Source organism: Sminthopsis crassicaudata, chromosome 2 (assembly GCF_048593235.1).
Source record: "Sminthopsis crassicaudata isolate SCR6 chromosome 2, ASM4859323v1, whole genome shotgun sequence".
NCBI lineage: Eukaryota > Metazoa > Chordata > Mammalia > Dasyuromorphia > Dasyuridae > Sminthopsis > Sminthopsis crassicaudata.
The window spans coordinates 289,874,596-289,896,575 of NC_133618.1; the positions used below are offsets into that span (position 1 = coordinate 289,874,596).

At 35.8% G+C, this 21,980-nt stretch overlaps 1 protein-coding gene across 2 annotated transcripts in view; it reads right to left on the reverse strand.

The window, feature by feature from the left end:
- The window catches only part of ITPK1 (inositol-tetrakisphosphate 1-kinase), a 333,492-nt gene that overhangs the window by 96,755 nt on the left and 214,757 nt on the right, over window positions 1-21,980 (reverse strand). For both annotated transcript variants that reach the window (XM_074289657.1, XM_074289658.1), the window contains one exon: window positions 8,616-8,733. In XM_074289657.1, the coding sequence (XP_074145758.1) occupies window positions 8,616-8,733 (118 nt within the window). The remainder of the gene's footprint in view (window positions 1-8,615; window positions 8,734-21,980) is intronic.

A 21,980-nucleotide genomic window follows, 5' to 3' on the forward strand; every position in this document is an offset into this window, starting at 1 on the left:
TTCCCCCAGCCTTCACCTGATCTGAACTAACTGAAAAGCCTGCCAAGAACTTGGGTACCACCCATCTTCTAGGTATAAAAGAGGTGAGCCTGAACTCCCTCTTTGCAGGAGCCCTTCCCCCTAACACTTGGTATCCTTCCAGCCATGTAAGGGTTCCTGCCTGCCCAGTGGCCATCTCTGGCCCTGGCGTTTTTCTGAGCTTGACTTCGAAATTTCTACAACAAAACCTTTTATTTATCAATCTAGGTTTTCAGGCCTTTAAATTCATTTACAGGGGACACTGTGCCTCATGGGATCTTTGCGCCAAGAAACGGGGTTTCTTACTATCTATGCGCCGACAAACGGGGTTCCCCCTTTCCTTTCCCTCATTATAAGGACTGTCAGAAATAGAGGCTCAAAATCAGGTTTTCTGAGTCCAAGTCCAGCACTATTTCCTAATTATTCCACAGGCTTCTCACATTTTAATACTGAATTACTGTCAGGAAAGGCTAACAATACTTGCCTCACTGTATTTAGCTATTCCTAAATATCATCATAGTGGTTAGAGGCATGTATCCCACCTTACCCCCACACGATCTTAAAAATTTACCAGAGAAAAATTCTGTATTATAGTGTTAAAAGATAAAATGTCTTTAATATTATATATACTACACATGTATTTTATGCATTTCTGAGTTTTTACACTTTTTTTCTGGATCATCTGCTGGCCATTTTGGATCATCTGCAGCTTCTGCAAAACTCTCAAGTTACTCTCATATATATATATATATATATATATATATATATATATATATATATATATATATATATATATATATTTTTTTTTTTTTTTTTTTTAACGCCAATCATAGGGTTTTCTAGCTGTGAGTGGCTGTTACTGGTGAAAGAAAACACACCAGTAAGCAGCACTATACAATCTCCCAACCTACCACCCTCCTCAATATTCAAACAGGAAACTTTCAATTCTCTAGTTTTACATAGGTAACTCCACCCACTGCCATACCATCTATGTAATCTACATTAAAAGGCCTACCAATAAAAGAGATTTCCTTTGCTTAAAGGATTTACCTTGATCAGGTAAAAAACTGAAATAGTTGTGAAGATAATTACAATTCCAAGCAGCCTTTAAAAGCTCCATCTTCCAAAAGGAAAGTTGTGTCACTCTGGATTGTTTTAATTATACAATGAAACTTAAAATGTAATTAAAGGAGCCTACCATATGTTGAACAAAGCTCCCATGCCTTCAGGAGTAACAAAAAAGGAAATGACAAATCTGTTTCTCTGAAAATGAACTCAAATTTGACACACAGAACACAAGCTGTTCGTGAACATTTTAAATTCACTTATGATTCTCAGAGACAGCCCATGCTAATGACAGATGCAATAGGCAATGACATAATAGGAAAGGACACAGGACTAAGTTCAGAATACCTGAGTTTTATTCCCAAGGGAGTAACCTTCAAGATATGGTTCAAACATCTCCTTCTACGTGAAACCTCTCTTCTGAAAGTCTCAGCTAAAATCCCACCTTCTAAAAGAAGCCTTTTTCATGTTTTCTAAATCTTAGTACCTCCACCACCACCACCATCTCTAATATGTATATAGTATCTACTATCTGCCAAGCACTGTGCTAATTCTTTACAAATATAATTTCATTTGATCCTCATAACAACACTGAGTTAGGCACTGTTATTAGTAAACTAAGTTAGAGAGAGGTTACGTGATTTATCTACAGGTAAACAACTAGTGCAAGCATTTGAGAAAAGAGGTGACCTGGGTCTTTTGATTGTAGGTCCAGTGTTCTAACCATTGTACAACCTAGCTTGACCCCCAAGTATCCCCAATTTATTTATATCTACATAAAGATTTATATCTTCTTGTTCATAGTTGTTTGCATATTGTCTCGCTAATCAGACTGTGAGTTCCTTGAAAAGTAGAACTATTTTCTACCTTTTGTTGTATCCCCAAAGTTTTGGGATTAGCACAGTGTCTGGTATGTTGTCAAGGTGGTTGTCCAAATGGATTTTGAAATAGGAAGAGGCAAAAGGCTTCTAATGGATGCAGAGATGGTGCTGGGCCTAGAAGACCCAACTTCAAATGTAACCTCAAATGATATTTATAGGGGTTAAGCCACCTAATTTCTGTCAGTTTACTCAACTGTAAAATGGAGATGATACTATTATCTGTGAAGCAATTAGCACATATTAGGCACTTAATAAATACCTATTTCCTATTATCCCTATCATGACCTCTGACCAAAGTTAAGTATGGACAAAAGATGATAGCTGCTATAGTAGAAAGAGGAATAGATTTGGAGCCTGAAGATCTGATTTTGAATCTTAAATGTATTTTGGCAAGTCATTTTACCACTTGAAGCTCCAGTTTCTTTCTCTGCAGAATTTAGATTAGATCTGAAGTTTTCATGGGCCAAGGACTCCATGGACAGATTCAGGAGTTCCATGAACTTGGGGTGGGGGAAAAATATTGCATCATAAAACTCTTAAGTGAAATTTAGTGTTTCCTTTAATTAAATATACATAACAAAGTACAATACCTATGATTTTTCACATCCATCAAAATCACATTTGCTTATCTATCACGTTACAGTTATTACAGATATCTCAAAATATAATTTATATAATTAGCAGTACTTGGTCACTAGGTCACATGTATTCAGTCTTGCTGTTTACAGATGGTACCTTAATATCACTATTTCCTTCGCAATCTTATAGATTTTATTTTTTGTGTTTAAAAAACATTACTCTCAGAAGTGGCCTTAGGTACCAAATATACTGTTAAAAGAAGAGATTACTCAAATCAAGGATAAGAATTCCTGGAAAAGATGTGCTCTAGTACCCCTTCCAGCTCTAAGTTCGGAGAGTCTACAATTATTTCACTGTTGATTCAGTACTATATAAGACAAAATTTCTTTAATTAAAGTCATGTAACTGAATGTGGGGGCTGGGAAAAATTTGACTAACAGTAAAAGGTAATAAATATTGTGCCAAGATTTAATTCTTTACGTAAAAATAAACAACCATATCCATCTCATTAGCATGCAAGTTTGTTTTCATCTTTAATAAATGATAAGATCTTATGTACGTCAAAGAATTATTTTAAAATAAATTAGTTCATGATTTATTATCAGTAAATGTTTGATTTGTACACCTATATATCATGTTAAAATTTCTTGACTGAAAAGGGATTGCTATTCAAAAAAGTTTAAGAAGTCCTAATATAAGATGCTTGTCTAAAAAAACTGAAGCAAGAAGGCCTTCCAGGGAAGACCTGGTGAAAGAAAAGCAAACAAGCTCCTATGTAATATGGACCAATCTATGTCTAGGTGAATAAAGAAAATCTATACTGAATGAAAATTCATCATTGGTTATACAGTGATTTATTATCAACCATCAGGGATCCTTTTTGCCCATTTACTCCTCATCTGTACCCATGAAAATGAATGATAGAACCATGGAATGAGACTGTGTACAATGCAGAATGTTAAAATTTGGATAAAGCAATTTTTCATGTAAGTAATTTTTAAATAAGGAAATGATTCTCAAGTCTGCTCTGACAAATATTAAAAGGTATTATATGTAAAACCTGATATTTAAATGGTTTCCAGAATCAAGACAAGGGTTTCTGAAAACAAATAACCAGTTTTAACAACTCAACCCAGCATAAGAAAGCTCCAGGAAATCATGACCTTTGACTTTCCTTCTTAAATAATACAAATCCAAGGATCTAAATGTGAACATGAAAACAAGAATATAAGGCATATTAATGGCGAGCCCTCAGAACATTTCCTCTTGGCATGGAACCAATTCAGTTCTTATAGTCTAGTTAACAAGTATTTCTTAGCAAACACCCAGGCTGTAGAAAAAAATCAAGTGCTTTTAATACCAACAGGAGCTATTCTCCCTGGAGGGGAGGGGAGGGATTGCAGGGAAATCAAACCAACTATCATTAGTTGCAAATGTCTCTATATTTAGGGACAATTCATTATCAAAAGAAAAGAATAGTGTGAAGAAAGTATTTTGGTTTTGATAGCTCCAATAAAACCATATGCAGCAGGTGACTTTCAGTCTACTATTCCCTGTCGTTTTCCCCACCCCAATCTGTATTTAGGGTCAAATCTGTTTTCCAATAAGTCCAACAGTTAAGACTCAGGACTGGCGTGAAATGAGACATTTATAGACAATATAACCTGTAACAAAAGGAAATTTAGTCAATAACTCCTCAAGGAAATTGAGCAACACTACAAAACAAGTCCTTTGGGATACAGCTCCCTCCATTTCCACACGTGCTACAATGGTAGGCTCCACATGGGAAGTGTCAAGTTCATTAAGCCTGAGGAGACTCATCAATTAGGAAGCTTTGTTAAGGATTTGAGCCTTGATCCAAAAAACCAGAGGAGCCTTAGGATGGTTTTATTGTGTTTGTAGGCAAAACTAATCAATGTTTGCATCAAGGACCTTGCCACAGGTCCCAACCAAATTAGTAGTAGAAGCTGCTTCTACCACATAGAAGCCAAACAAAGAAAAAAAGGGGATAGTGTCTCTGCTCTTTCTCCAAGGCTTACAACACTTAATCATAAGGAGCAGCTAAAGCACAGCAGATGTAGCATTGGGCCTGTATTCAGAAGCATGGAAGTTCAAATCCAGCTTCAGACACCCACTAACTGTGAGAATCTTGGGTATGTCACTTAACCTTCTTGCCTCAGTTACTAAACTGTAAAATTAGGATAATAATAGCACCTCTCAGGCTTATTGTGAATATCAAAGGTGTACATATTTGTAAAGCATAGTGCTAGGCACATAATCAGCATCTACTAACAATTTATTCTCTCATGAGGAGACAATTTTTAAAAGTTTTAACCGATTTTATGTTTGAGGAAACAGCTCACACTTGTGAAGGCTTTTATACTTTCCTCACAAGCACCCTGTAATCATTTCAGAAATGAGGGAACTGAGGCATAGGGTGATTAAACCATCTATAAAATGAAAGGCCTAAGATCTGAATCTAAATTATGTTAATCCAAATCTGATGTTCTGATATTTTTAGCATAAACAAAGAAACTACATGGGTAAACAGGGAGACTTTATTAAAAAAAAAAAAAAGATCCCTTGTCCTAATTTCTATCCAAACAACTGAATCAATAATAACATCAATAACAACTACTGAGATTTACATGGTTGGAAGGATCAAAGGGTTTAGAGCTACAAGAAGCAGAGGTTCATGGAGAATACAAGATCATAGAGCTAGAAGCATGATCTGAGCCCAGGCCTTCTAACTACAGAGTCAAGGTTATTTATGCCATAATACTTTACATTCTTTCTTCTGATCCTCAAAGTCAATACTATGAGATATACGATACAGTACAGTTTCAGGTGAGTGATACGCTCAAGGTCACAAAGGTAGCAACTGGAAAAGTCAATATTCAAGCCTAGGTCTTCTGACTCAAAATAAAATTATCAAATACTACCAAATGAAGAAGGGAAAGACAGACTCCTTCCTGAATCTACGAACTGTTAATAGGGATATCCCTATTAACCTTCTATTTTCTTATAGTGAAATGGGACATTCTCTTTCTATTTCTAGCTATAGAGTAAGACACAGTCCTGGCTTTTTTGAAGGCTAGACTCTCTACATTGTTAACATTTCCCTGGGACAAATTATAACTTCCTTCCTTCCTTCCTTCCTTCCTTCCTTCCTTCCTTCTTTCCTTCCCTAATATTCACCTTAAACTCCAACCTTAACCTTACCCACACATTAAACCTTACTTTACCCACAGCCTTATACTAAAGATAATCCTAACCATAATTGCCTCAGAAGCCAATCTCCCCTTTCATTCTAATTCTCTTACTATAGCATAAAAGCTAATTTTAAGTATAAACTATAAACTAACTCTAACCTAACCTTAATACTCTAACATAAACCCTAACCTTAACCATAACCCTGAACTTGCCCTATCTAAATTCTTACCTCCTGGCTCTGCTTCCCATACTATCATCTCTAGGTGATGTTAAGAATGACTTCCAATATATTAGGGCAATTAGAATATCATGAGTTTAATGGAAAGCTGAGTTTGCATTCAATTCCAGCCTTAGATACTTACATGTATCCCTGAACAAGAGTGACTTATTTGCCGCAGTTTTCTCATTTATAAAATGGGAACAATAACATCTATTTCTCATGGTTTTTGTAATTATCAATTAAGATATTTGAAAATCACTTAGAACTGTGGCTGGCACATACTAGGCACTATATAAATATGAGGGGTGGGGTGGGAGTGGGTATTAGTAGCAACAGTAGAAGAAATAAATGAGGATAATAATAGCATCTAACTCTCAGAGTTGTTATAAAGAACAAATAAGGTTACACTTATAAAGCACTTAGCATAGGGCCTGGCACAAAATCGGTGCTTTATAATTAACTGTTAGTTATTATTATGGGGAAATGGTAATGTTCTGGAATCCCTTCATAAGGCACTAGAAACACACTATAACACAATAAAATATACAGCAAAATTTTTTAAGAAAGACAGTTCCTAGTTATCTTTAAGGTAGTTTAGTTACCCAATAAAAGGCCTTCATTATAAAATAGTCCCTTATAAAAGGGACTTTTTTGCATAGCAGAAAAGGCACAAGACCTACCAGCAGAAAATCTGGATGTAGATCCTACTTTTTTTTATTTTTTAATTTATTTAATAGCTATATGACATTTATGGGCTTCTGACTGCCCATCTGTCAAAGAAATAAATGATTTCCAGGACACCTCCCTATCAGCCATAATACTCTATGATACTGCTGCTATGTGATTTGTCCTATCTCCCTCTCTGAGGGAAGCACAAAACTATACCACAAAAGCATGGAATCTCAGTGGAATAAGAACCACAGAAATCATCTAATCTAATTACTTTCTTTTATAAATCGAAGAGCAAAATCACCCATCCAAGCAGCTCACTGTATTCCAACTGAATGGCCATGCTTACAACTTGAGTCTCCTGACAACTGGTCTCAGGATTCTTTCAAAGATATTGATGAGGAAACCCCAAAACTCTTAAAACCTCCTTGGACTCTGCCTCAGGGAACGGACCCCACCCCAAGCACAGTTTCATCCTTATCTAAAAAACCATGGAATTCTATTCAAATTCTAACCCTGGCTGAAACTCAAGCAGGAAGCCAACTTGGGGCTCCATCTTTGAGCCCCTTCAGATTATCAAAAGCCCTCCTATTATAAAAAGGGTAAAACTGGAGTCCACTCTTTGCAGAGGTCCCAAACATGGCATCCTTCTGCCAGCCCTGTCAAGGATTTCTGCCCAGTGGAACCACCCTGGCTTTGGTGTCTTCCTACCTTTTAACCTTACTTCCAAAACCCCATAATAAACCTCTTTTATCAATCTAGGTTTTTGGGTCTGTAAATTCCTTTACAGAGGAATCTTGCGCCGCTACTAGACCTCATTTAACTCTGTATTTTTGTGCCAAATCCAAAGGGGTTGCAGGGGAGCTCTATTTGACTCCCTGTTCCCCAAACCTGCCACTAGACCTCAATTAAGCCTAATTTCATTTAGGCTTATCTAGTTCTCATCAATATCACATAACCTCTCTATCAAAGGAATAGAGAAATTCCAAACAAGAGAGGTCTGGCTCTTTCCAACACAATGCAGCTAATCACTTAATAAAATAAATGTCATCCCAAAGAGTAAAGAAGAGGCACCTTGACCCACTCTCAGCAGGGCACATACTGTAGAGTTGTTATACCAAGATCCAGGACAGGGTTACACTGGACTATCCATATTCTATCATCACATTCCCCTTGTGGTCAAAACAGACTCAGGGATCCTAGTCCAAAATCAAGACAAAAAACAAACTCAATAGGGAATTCCACGTGAGGATGCCAACATCCCTCTGATACCTGTTGTGCTATAAACAAGACAGAAATTACTAAGACTCAAAGATATGTATTTACTTTATCCTGAACCAGAGCCCTTATTGTGTAGCCTTATTCAGTATAGAAGAAATGTAATTCAAATATCACCAGAAATATTTCTCAGAAAGACAAACTGATATATATATATATATATATATATATATATATATATATATATATATATATCCCAGAGGAAAATAATTCCAACAAAATTGAACTGGATAAGTCATAAACACTCAGTACCAAGATTCTTTGGATGGGTAAGCACCGGGGAAAGGAAATGTCTACCACTTATGAAGGCCTTAGTTTACACGTCTTGATGTCTTTCCTCAAAGGCACCTTGACTTCTTCCTTGCCTTTTTCTTTCTTTTTACCTTGTTATGTAACATGACCAGTTGATATGGCTATTACAAATTTTCAATTTCATTGCCTACCTCTCTATGGGTAATCCGATACCATTAAGAACCTCCCAACATTTATTAAATCATCCAAGGCTCCATTTTATTGACACAAAAAGAGCAGCTTACTGCTCTTATTACTAAACCTTGCCTATTTAAGCCCCAGAAGACATTTTTCCTGGCCAAACTAAACAGTCACCCAATTAATTTTCAGTCAGCTGTGCCTGTAAGCTCCCAAAGAAGATCAGGTTTGTCACATGATTGTCCCACCAGGGAGAAGCTTACCTTTCATGTAGGCTTCAATCTTTCGAATAAGTTCATAAGACTTGGATCGATCTAGAAGGGTCCTAATGGCAGGGAGGGGGTCCAAGATAATGGTCTCCGGGTGAGCATCAATATATTCCTAAAAGGAAAAACACTTTCATTTGAGAGGAAGCTAGATGGCACAGTAGAAAGAATGCAGGACTCAGAGCCAAGAGGATCAGATATTTACTAGCTCAATTTCTTCATTTGTAAAAAGTAAGAATAACAGCAACTATTTTATAAGGTTGTTGTGAATAGGAAAAGCTAGGCTTACTTAAACTGTAACCTGTCATATAAAAGGTGGTGATTAAGTAGTGGAGAATATTTGTCAGGAAGTTGCAGTTCAGTCAAGAGTGTTTTTATATCTTCTCTCCAATAAGATCACAAGAGCATCTTGATTCCCCACTGCTATGGAAAAAGAAATTCATACACGTGAGTCAGTAAAATGCCTGATGGCTGCACCCCTCCGCACACACACACACACACGCACACACACACACACACACACACACACACACACACACACACACACACACACACACACACACCCACACCCTTTCCCGTCAGACTTCCCAGATCAAAATGCTGTTAGGTATTGACTCCTCAATTATATTCCTAGAGCCAAAAAATGAGAGGCAAGGAATAGCATCTAAGGCAACCATAACCAATACCCATCACTAGGACAAAATAAAAACAGCAACAAGAACTAGTGTGTGTATGTAGCTTTTTAAAGTCTTCTCAAGCATTTATAATTACCATTTTGTACTCATAATAACAATGACAGTTAAGTACTACTAATATAAGTATGATAATTACACAATATCATTTATATACTAATATATATTATACATGTATTTCTCCCTCCCTGAGGCTGGGGTTAAGTGACTTGCCCAGGGTCACACAGCTAGGAAGTGTCAAGTGTCTGAGACCAGATTTGAACTTGGGTCCTCCTGAATTCAGGGCTGGTGCTCTATCCACTGCGCCAACTAGCTGTCCCTATTATACATGTATTTAAATATTATATATAATAGGTTAATATTACTGTTCTTCAGTTGTATCCAATACCCTCTGACCCACTTTGGGATTTTCTTGGCAAAGATACTGGAGTGGTTTGCCATTTCCTTCTCCAGATCTTTTTACAGATAAGGAAACTGAAACAAAACAGGAAGGGAATTGCCCAGCATCAAATAGCTAACTGTATGAGATTACACTTGAACTCAGATCTTCCTGACTGAAGGCCCAGCACCCTATCCACTTCAACACCTAGAAGCTAACCTAGAAAAAATAACAACATATGGAAAAATAAAAGGTCGAGAATTTCAAGGGAATTAATGAAAAAAAATTAATGAAAAAAAAGGTGGGCTAGGTATACTTGATCTAAAACTATATTATATAGCAGCAGTCACCAGAACCATTTGGTATTGGCTAAGAAATAGACTGGTCGATCAGTGGAACAGATTAGATACAAAGGACAAAAAAAGGTACACCTATAGCAATCTAATCTTTGACAGACCCAAAGATACCAACATTAGGGAAAAAAATTCATTATTTGGAAAAAACTGTTGGGAAAACTGGAAATTAGTATGCCAGAAATTAGATATGGACCCACACTTAACACCATATACCAAGATAAGATCAAAATGGGTCCATGATTTAGGCATAAAGAATGAGATCATAAATAGATTAGAGGAACAGAGGATAGTCTACCTCTCAGACCTTTGGAGGAGGAAGGAATTTATGACTAGAGAAGAACTAGAGATCATTATTGATCACAAAATAGAAGATTTTGATTACATCAAACTAAAAAGTTTCTGTACAAACAATACTAATTCAAACAAGATTAGAAGGGAAGTAACAAATTGGGAAACTATTTTTATAGTTAAAGGTTCTGATAAAGGTCTCATTTCCAAAATATATAGAGAATTGGTCCTAATTTATAAGAAATCAAACCATTCTCCAATTGATAAATGGTCAAAGGATATGAACAGACAATTCTCAGATAATGAAATTGAAATTATATCCACTCATATGAAAGAGTGTTCCAAATCACTACTGATCAGAGAAATGCAAATTGAGACAACTCTGAGATACCACTACACACCTGTCAGATTGGCTAAGATGACAGGAAAAAATGATGATTGTTGGAGAGGCTGTGGAAAAACTGGGATGCTGATACATTGTTGGTGGAGTTGTGAAAGAATCCAACCATTCTGGAGAGCAATTTGGAACTATGCCCAAAAAGTTATCCAACTGTGCATACCCTTTGATCCAGCAGTGCTACTACTGGGCTTATATCCCCAAGAAATACTAAAGATGAGAAAGGGACTTATATGTGCCAAAATGTTTGTGGCAGCTCTTTTTGTAGTGGCTAGAAACTGGAAGATGAATGGATGTCATCAATTGGAGAATGGTTGGGTAAATTATGGTATATGAAGGCTATGAATAATATTGCTCTATAAGAAATGACCAGCAGGATGAATTCAGAAAGGCTTGGAGAAACTTGAATGAACTGATGCTGAATGAAATGAGCAGAACCAGAAGATCACTATACACTTCAAGAACAATACTGTATGAAGAAGTATTCTGATGGAAGTGGATATCTTCAACATAAAGAAGATCCAACTCACTTCCAGCTGATCAATGATGGACAGAAACAGCTACACCCAGAGAAGGAACACTGGGAAGTGAATGTAAACTGTTAGCACTACTGTCTATCTACCCAGGCTACTTATACCTTCGGAATCCAATACTTAATGTGCAACAAGAAAATTGGATTTACACACATATATTATATCTAGGTTATACTGTAACACATGTAAAATATATGAGATTGCCTGTCATCTAGGAGAGGGAGTAGAGGGAGGGAGGGGAAAATCTGGAAAAATGAATAGAAGCTACATATTAATATATAGTGTTACAATTCTATAGTAATAATAAGTTTTAAAAGTCTTTTTGTATATCATTAGCCTTTTTTTTTCCTTAAAGACCCAACCCATTTGGTTTGAGTTTTATCCAATGTGATAGTATCTTCAAAGCTCTAACGATTCTGAACTAGGGATAGATATTTTTAGAGGTGAAATTCAGGAGCCTTGCTTTATTTCTAAATCATTTTGCCTAGCTCTTTGCTTTCTACTTGTTAACATTTACTTTGAATCCTACTTATATGTCTATAAATGAAAGACCCTATGTTTTGTCAATTATTTCATAAAGGACTAGGTCATTTTTTCATCTTATATTCCTCTTACATGCTTTCTATATGTAAAAATGCATGGCACAGTCTAGTGCTATCTGTGGGAGATCAAGAATAAAGGGAAAAGTATGGGATATGGGTGCAGAGCAGACATTTAGAAATTCCATTATTAATAATAGTAGCTAACACATAAATTGCCAGACACTGTGCTAAATTAAACACTTTATCAAAAAAAAAAAAAAAAAAAAGTATGTCATTTAATCCTCACAACAACCCTAGGGTTATTATTATTTCCATTTTAAGAAAAAAGAAATCGAGGAAAATAGATTAAGTAATAATAGGTAACATTTACATACTATTGTACTATGTGCCAGACACACAAGCCTCCACCTCAGCACTCAACAATTTACAATCTCATTTCTGACTTCAAATCTAAATGAAATTACTAGCTCCTCAATTTTCTTGGCTAATTTGAACCATATCCTATCCCTTAATAGTGAATGTCCCCCATGCTTCTAAACTGTGGGCTCTCTTCCCTTTTTATATGTTCTCTATTTGGACTCCTAGGTTCTAGCCTCTTCTTCAATCTATCAAAATAATCTTCCTCAAATACTAGTCTGATCAGGTCCATACACTCCAAGAATATCCTACTGTGTTCTATTATGTACAGTTTGCAACTTCAAATATAAACTTCTTCCTAATCTGGCTCTAGTTCTTTTTTCCAATCTTCTTTAATATTGTTCCCTTTTCATAATATTGTCTACATTTCAGTTAACCCTGTTGAGCTAAAACTAACCAATCCTGTGTGGGCTATGGAATCTCATACAGAGTAGATAATTAATGTTTGTTGAAAAGAACTGAACTACATATGATTTGACCCACTTTAACCAATACAAGGCAATTTTCTTGAGGGAAAGGACTGTCATCTTCCTTTATCTCAAGTTTTGTTGACTTGCTGCTATATAATCAAATTCCAAATTAGTCAAAAGCAACACACAGGCATTAAAGTAAGAGCCTTTTAAATTCCCCCCCCCTTGGGGTGGAGGTGTTAATTTAAATGCTTTAATATAGACACCTTTTAGATGCTACTTTAAAGAATCCAAACATTACAGTGATTTTTTTCAGTGAATTTGCCATGTTTCACCAAAGAATTTCAGTATGACTGAAGTTAACAAAAACACATGATATGCATTATCATAAAGAACAGAATTTATAGTATCTTTGCATATATTTGGTAAAATACATTCTTAATAAAGAAAAAAGTATTGATTCTTAATAACTAAATAGCAATAAATTCTGGTGATTTTACAGATGGAATTTCATATTTATAAAACTCTCACATATAAAATTGGAAAATACAAAGTTCTTCACTTACTAAATCTTCTTCAAAAATGGGAAAGAAAGCCTGAAGCAACAATAATGAAAACCCAGTACTGACAAATTTTTGGACCAAAAAATAGTTTTGTAAGAGACTTTTATTAATGAGGATGGAGAGAGAGAGACACAGAGACAGAAATCAGATTAATGAAGTTAGTTCATTCCAATCTGCAAATGGGAAAAAAAAAAAAAAAAAAAAAAAGGAAAACAAGAGGAAGAGAGGAAAGGGAAAATATAAGCAAGCACTAAAATAAGCTTTTGACACAGAATGCATGCCAATGATCTTAGTAGAAAAACTATTCTTAAACACATTCATTAGAGGGAATAATGAATTAAAGAAGAAGAAAGAGTTTTTCCAATGGGTCTACCATGCACAAATGGATTTCCTTCTCTAAGTCTTTCAGCCTATCTATTGTGTCACAAGCTTCATAAAATTTTAATACTTCTTTTAGAATTCCCAAAGAAATGATTAAAAGGGATATGCACTATGTACTATTATAGAAAAAGGAAGGACCTGGGCTGTTTCCATAACAAATGGTAAACACAGTCTCATTTGAAGCAATTGCTAGGCTGTTTCTCCAAAATACCATTCACTGGACTTTAAACTAAAGCCTGGCTTTAACCAGAGTCAATGGAAAAGAAGTTAGAGAAAGGCAGATACAAATAGTTCTGGGATTAAAGAAGGATTTCAGCAGAATCCACATTTATAATAGCTCATAATTATATAACACATAATTATATAACACATTGTAGTTAACAAATCATTTTTCTCTGCAGTGTAATCATCACCATCAGCATTCTCTCCTTCCCACCATTTTCCAAAACACTAAAAATACAAGTTAACTGATTCACAGTCCCACAACTAGAATGTATCAAATAAAGATCTGAACCCAAGTCTCCAAATCCAAAGTTCTTCCCAGAACTTTAGTAACTTTTATTACCACCTACTCATCCAGGTACCTGTAGCAAGTCAGACATACCATCTTGTATTAGAAGGATATCTCAAACTGGGGCCTACCAGTTCTCTTTTATTATCCTGACTCAGTTTCCCCTAATTATCTGACTCAGTTTCCCTATATTGTCCTGCCTTGGTTTCCCTGAATTGTTCTGCCTCAGTTGTTCTGCTCAATCCTGCAAAACCACCTCTCCCTCTTAATCATCAGAATATTTGATAAGGATAAAAAATCTTATATTTTAGAATATCAGAATGCCTCTCCCCATCCCAATCTATCAGAATATCAGATATTGTCTTATCAAGATGCCTCCCCCACCCTATCAGAGTCCCATTCCAGGTCTTAACACTTTGACTCCGCCCCTGCCTCGGACTACCCCTTGTATCTGAGCCATGTGTGTGTGTGTGTGTGTGTGTGTGTGTGTGTGTGTGTGTGTGTGTGTGTGTATATATATATGTCATTGAAAACTCTCATTGTTTGCTGGATTCTTGGAGACCATAGTCTCATTCAGCCCTGGGACCAAACCATGGATACATTTGGTCTCAGTAAACTTCTCCATTTCAAATAAAATATTAAATACTCTCTAATCTCTATCTTGCCTCAGTTTCTTCTGCATTACATTTTGGAGGCTTCCCACCGAGATATTAGAAAATGAGAGCAGGATTAGAGAATAGAGACCTTCGGGTATCTGCCTTGGGACTCAGGGTGGTTGGAGATTTGGGTTCTTGGTCTGGAGAGGTTGGCCCTCTGGATTTGTTTTCCAGAGTCTATGGGAAAGAGAGCCTGTGCCTGAAGCCCGATGGTGGACACTCTATTTTGGCCATGGGAGAGTAAGTCTAGATGTTTTGGGACACAATCTGATCTGTTTATCTGTCTGTCTCTCTGTGCTAGCATCTGGATTCTCAGAATAATAAAATGCTGCAGGCATTAAATTCTGAGAAGGGTATGCTGGATGATGCCCTTTGGTTTGGGTGTTTTCTAAGACACATCTGGCCTGATCTCATTTTGAGCGCCTTTTTGGGCACTCTCTGGTTACATGTGTTAAATGTTTTGTTGAATATTGTAACTGTGCAGTCTGTGTGATTTGTGTTTGATGTTCTGTATAACTTATCTGTCTGTAAAAAAGCGCTGCTGAAGGTTTAAGAACAACGATTAAAAAATTTGGGAATTGGTTATTTCAATGTTGCAACTGTACTTAGTATAAAATTTATTTGTGATTTGAAACTTTTAACTTGTTGCACTAATTTGTAAGTATTTTAAACTGGCTGACAGTTTTTTGCTTTGGAACAGGTTTTCAAAGCCTGCTAGAGTAAAGGACAATAAAATTTTATCTGACTGAAACTCAAGCAGGAGAAAACATTTGATTAGGAATTTTAGGATGATTCTGAAATTGTGGGAAATAATTTTACTATTACCTGTGCATGCTAGATTTGTTTTAAGATCTTGGAATTTATTTGAATACTGAAACCTTCATTACTAAAAAGAGGAGAGAGAAAGAGAGAGAAGAGTCTGACTTTTCTGAAGGCTTGGAGCTTAGAAAAAGTCCATTGGGGAGCAGCTAGTGGCACAGTGGATAGAGTACCAACCTTGAATTCAGGAGGACCCGAGTTCAAATCTAGTCTCACACACTTAACACTTCCTAGCTGAGTGACCCTGGGCAAGTCACTTAACCCCAGCCTCAGGGGGAAAAAAAAATCCATTGGGTCCAGAGGGAGAGAAAGAAACTATGCTGTTTACTGAAATTCATTGTTTGAAATATGATAGCAAAAGCAGTTTTATATTATTAGGAATTTAAAGCTGTATTTGATTGGATTTTAAGTTAAAATGTAGGTTATTAAAACAAAATGCCAGTAGCTTACCTTAGGGGAGGTCATATTTGTATCTCCCTACTTAGATGGTATGTTGCTTTCTAGAAGTATTGGGTAATTTGTAAACTATGAGTAATGCCTTAAAAATTTGTCAGCTAAAGAAATAGACTGGTGGCTCAGTGGAATAGGTTAGGTTCAAAGGACAAAAGAGTCAATAACTTTAATAACCTGGTGTTTGACAAACATAAAGACCCCAGCTTTTGGGATAAGAACTCACTATTTGACAAAAACTGCTGGGAAAATTGAAAATTAGTATGGCAGAAACTAGACATGGACCCACACTTAACACCATACACCAAGATAAGGTCAAAATGGGTTCATGACCTAGGAATAAAGAATGAGATTATAAACAAATTAGAAGAACATAAGATAGTTTACCTCTCAAACCTGTGGAAGAGAAAGGAATTTATAACCAAAGAAGAACTAGAGATCATTATTGATCACAAAATAGAAAATTTTGATTATATCAAATTGAAAAGGTTTTATACAAACAAAACTAATGCAGCTAAGATTAGAAGGGAAGCAATAAACTGGGAAAACATTTTTACAGTCAAAGGTTCTGATAAAGGCCTCATTTCCAAAATATATAGAGAATTGACTCTAATTTATAAGAAATCAAGCCATCTCCAATTGATAAATGGTCAAAGGATATGAACAGACAATTCTCAGATGAAGAAATTGAAACTATTTCTAGCCATATGAAAAGATGCTCCAAGTTATTATTAATCAGAGAAATTCAAATTAAGACAACTCTGAGGTACCACTACACACCTGTCAGATTGGCTAGAATGACAGGGAAAAATAACGCAGAATGTTGGAAGGGATGTGGGAAAACAGGGACACTGATACATTGTTGGTGGAATTGTGAATACATCCAGCCATTCTGGAGAATGATTTGGAACTATGCTCAAAAAGATATCAAACTGTGCATACCCTTTGATCTAGCAGTGTTACTACTGGGCTTATATCCCAAAGAGATTAAAGAAGGGAAAGGGACCTGTATGTGCAAAAATGTTTGTGGCAGCCCTCTTTGTAGTGGCCAGAAACTGGAAACTGAGTGGATGCTCATCAATTGGAGAATGGCTGAATATTGTGGTATATGAATGTTATGGAATATTACTGTTCTGCAAGAAATGACCAGCAGGATGATTTCAGAAAGGCCTGGAGAGACTTACATGAACTGATGCTGAATGAAATGAGCAAGACCAGGAGATCACTATATACTTCAACAACAATATTATATGATGATCAATTCTGATGGACAAGGCCCTCTTCAACAATGAGATGAATCAAATCAGTTCCAATAGAGCACTAATGAATTGAACCAGTTACACCCAGCGAAAGAACTCTGGGAGATAACTATGAACCACTACATAGAATTCCCAATCCCTCTATTTCTGTCTGCCTGCATTTTTTATTTCCTTCCTTCCTAATTATACACTGTTTCAAAGTCTGATTCTTTTTGTACATCAAAATAATTGTTTGGACATGTATACATATATTGTATTTAATTTATACTTTAATATATGTCACATGTATTGGTCAACCTGCCATCTGGGGGAAGGAGTGAAAAATTGGAACAAAAGGCTTGGCAATTGTCAATGCTGTAAAATTACCCATGCATATATCTTGTAAATAAAAAGCTATTAAAAAAAAAAAAAAAAAAAAAAAAAAAGACAAGAATTGTCTTTGTCAGCTATGATGGGTATATGTCTAAGTTTTTATATTTGGTCCAAAGTTATTTGCGAATCTTGAAGTTTAAAGTTAAAAAAGTGATTTAAAGACAAAGGACAAGAAAGATTGATTTGCAAAAGCAATTAATAGTTTAATTGTATTGGTTTGGGAATGTTTAAAGTATATGGGAGAAGGTCTGAGCAAGTAGGCTTTGAGAGGAGAGAGACAGAGATGGGACAGGAGGAGATGGTGTAACAGGAGGAAGAGAGAGGAAAATGGCTTTCCAGAAATAGGGAACAAAAAGGTACAAACCCCCAGAGAATTTGTCATTTGCCATGGGAAAGGAGATATCCCATGAGTCTGGGGCCTGTCTTTAGCTGGCAGATTGAATCCTGGGGAAAACTGGCACCCTAAAAAAAGCTGTGAGAAGTTGGGGTAGGGAAGCATGGTGGAATGGGGGAAGGGCAACCACGTGGAAAAGGGCCTTGTCAGGTGATCTAATCCCCTCCCCCATTAAGTATGGGGGCTTTTTAACAAATTGCAGCTCCTTGCTGGTTCAAACATTAATTGCTTCTATTGTTTAAAGGAACTATCTACATGGTGTTAATAACTGAATATTTTATTTTTATTTTTCAAGTCTATAGCTGCTCTAAGAAGTTTATTAGAACTGTAAGTTTTCTGAAAGCAATTTATTTTTACTAAGATATCCCATCTGTCTTTAGAAAATTATTTAATGTTTAAGTGCATAATGGCTTCCTTGGTTAAGAAATATGGTTATAAAAGTGACCTATAATTTAGTAGGATAATTTCTAAAAGTTTAATTGATATTTTTAAGAATTTTTCAAATTCATTTATGTGGAAGTGGGTATTCTGTATAAATTTAATTGATTGAATTGATTATATCCTGAGATTATGCCCATCATTTACAGGGCTTCTGAAAATAATGGTTTTTCTTTTCTTTGTCCTTATGAAAATGTTTCTGTTAAATATGAAAGATAATTTGTAAACTTACTGAAACAAATTTCTTATTGTTATCAATATTAGGTTATGGTATTTCTAAAAGTTTAATATTTTTAAGAACCTCTTAGATTCTTTTATGTGGCATTATGATATTCTATCTAAGTTTTAATTTATTCTATTGGGTCATCCTGAGGTCATTTAAAGAGCCTCTGAAAATAAGTTTTTTTTTTTCTTTTTTGTCCTTTTGAAAATGTTTTCTATTATGGACAATATGCAATTTGGAATATTTGTCCATGTATTGGGTATCTTAAAGCAAAATGATCTGTATGTATAATGTTCACTTGTGAAAGAAGTGAACTTACTGAGACATTACTGTTATAAATATAAGGTTATGATAAATATCTGTTTAGGTTTTATCTGAAATCCAGTTAATGAGATTTGTTATTGGAAGTAAAATTTCTTGGGCTTATACTTAATGTCATTTGGGAGTTTTAAAGCTCCACCCTCTGATAGTTAGTGGGACAATTAACTGGAGTTAAAATGAATTAAAGCTATTTTATCCTGTATGTGCCGAAAACTGAGTTTTAACTGCTTATGTTATGTTATAGTTGTGTCCCTACATGTTTTCCTCCTGTGACTGATTTCTATGATAAGAGCAATGGTCAATAGAAACTGTTCAGGCAATTCAATTATGTCATACCTTGCTATTTCTAATCTGGTTATATGTCATACCTTGCTGTTTCCAATCTGGTTATATGTAATCATTATATTCTAAATACTTGGGCAAATAAGTATTTTAGCATGATCATCTATCTGTTACTGGATATTGTGTCTATGATATTCAAGTGTTTTTTTTGTGTTTTTTTTTTAAGTTTCTAAATAATGAGAGGATAATTAGCATAGTGAGACCTGATTGCTATTTATTTGAGACTATAGCTGACAGCGTTTCCCTGTGAGACAAGCATCTTTTCACATAGAAAACTGCTAGCTAATATATTTTGGCCTCTCCATATCTTGTAGCAGTCATTGTGGACCAGTCTTTCAATCTCATACTGTTCTAACCTTTATTTGTTAGATTTGTGGTTTTTTTGTTTTAGATTTTGGTCAAATTATAGATTATTGACTTGCTTCTGGGATGTAGATCAGCTTTGATTGCCAGCATACCATATCACACATATCCCCTGCATGAACTGAGAGTCTCCGACAGTACCCAGCCTGAAGCAGTTTTTGAGAGACCATCGTCCCTGCTCCTAGTGTACTTTGGACTGACGTGAGGAATTTGGGAACCCTGATTGAATCATCTATTACTGTGTGTTTAAGATTTGGGATGGAAACTGTTAAAACTGTGTTGTATTGTTCTATTGCTGTATGTTTGAGGGATTTTTAGAAAACTTACTGTACTATTCTGTTATGTATAGGAATTTTGATTTACTCTTGGGATTTATATGTGGAATGGTTATTTGATAATTCCTTTCTGTGAGACAAAAAAGGGAAGAAGGGATAGGAAATTGGGAAAACTGGTCTATTTTCCTTTAAACAGTCCTTTTTGGAGGGGAAAAATTGGAACAAAAGGTTTTGCAATTGTCAATGCTGAAAAATTGCCCATGCACATATCTTATAAATAAAAAGCTATTAAAAAATAAAATAAAATAAAAAGCTATAATAAAATAAATAAATTCCCATTTCTAAAAGATAAAATAAATAAACAGTCCTTTTTGTTTTTATTCCTTGCTTAAATTTACTGGCCTATAATTTGCTGGTTATCCTTTAACTTTGAAATCCCTTATTCTGTTGGAATTGCCCTGGCAGACTCAAATTTGGGGGATTAATTTTTAGAAACAACCAGAAATCAGACAACTGTTTTGGAACTGGCAGTCTCTCTGATCTGTTTTCCACTCCTGTGACTCCAGTTCCTTAATTAGTATTTCAGCTTTTTGGTATCAGGCCTTCAAAAGTTCAGGGATTGCCTGCCTTGGTCTAACTGCATAATCTGCTCAGAAATCTGGATCCTAGTGTCAGGCAGCTCCTGCTCTACTGAGAGGGGACAGGTGGAGCTTCTCCAATCCCCACTTTTTCCCTTTTTGGAGTCCCTGAGAGACTTAGAGTGCCCCTCTTAGGATGGGCAGCAGGACTGTCCTAAGCACTACTACTCAGCAGAGGCTGAGTTAAGTGCACAAATGACCACAGACCTAACTCAAAGTGAACTGTCCATCTCAAACTGGATTCTCTGGCTGAGATGGTGCCCCAACTGCAGAGGACATGCTAGCAACAGGCAGCTTTTGTATTGCTGATTAACTCTGGGGTTATCAGGGAGAGGCTTGTCTTGCCATAAGTCCTTGCATCTAGTTTTATTTTGGTTTTTTTACTTTAGATAGGGTTGGTCAAAATTATGATGCTAAGACCTATCTAGAGGAAGGTAATTCAATGATTTGAATATTCAGAAAAGTGTGGAATGTGCCATAGTTCTCTTTTATCATTTTGACTCAGTTTCCCTAATTATCCTAACTCAGTTTCCCTAAATTATCCTGCCTTGGTTTCCCTGAATTGTTCTGTCTCAATTGTTCTGTTGAATCCTGCAAAACCACCCCTCCCTCTTAATCATCAGAATATTTGATAAGAATAAAAGATGTTATATTTTAGAATTTTAGAATGCCTCTCCCCATCCCAATCTATCAGGATATCAGATACCATATCTTATCAAGATGCCTCTCCCCATCTCCAGTGCCTCCCCCCACCCAGTCAGAGTTCCTGCTCTTAGCACTCTGACTCCGCCCCTGCCTCTGTCTACCCCCATAGATATAAATATATATATAAATATATATATATATATATATATATAAAATTGAGAACTCACATTGTTTGCTGGATTCTTTGAGACCATAGTCTCATTCAGCCCTGGGACCAAACCATGGATCCATTTGGTCCCAATAAATCTCTCTGTTTCAAATAAAATATTTATTAAGTACTCTCTAATCTCTATCTTGCCTCAGTTTCTCCGGCATTACACCACTCCACATGGAGAGAAAAGATTATGGCAAAAATCGAAGAATTTTCATTTAAAAATGAAACCTGAAATCTTTCATACATGCTATCTTCTCCATTAGAATGTAATCTCCTTGGGAAACAGGGTACTATCCAGCTTTTTTATTTGTATCCCTATGACTTAGCAGAGTGCTCTGCATATAATAAGCACTTAATAAATTCTTCATTCATTCAGACAATGCACATCTGTAGGATGTGTGATTTCGGGGGGGGGGGGCATGTCCAAGATGAGATAAAATTGATAATTTAAAAGCTTGCAACATTCAGTCTTAAGATAAAAAGA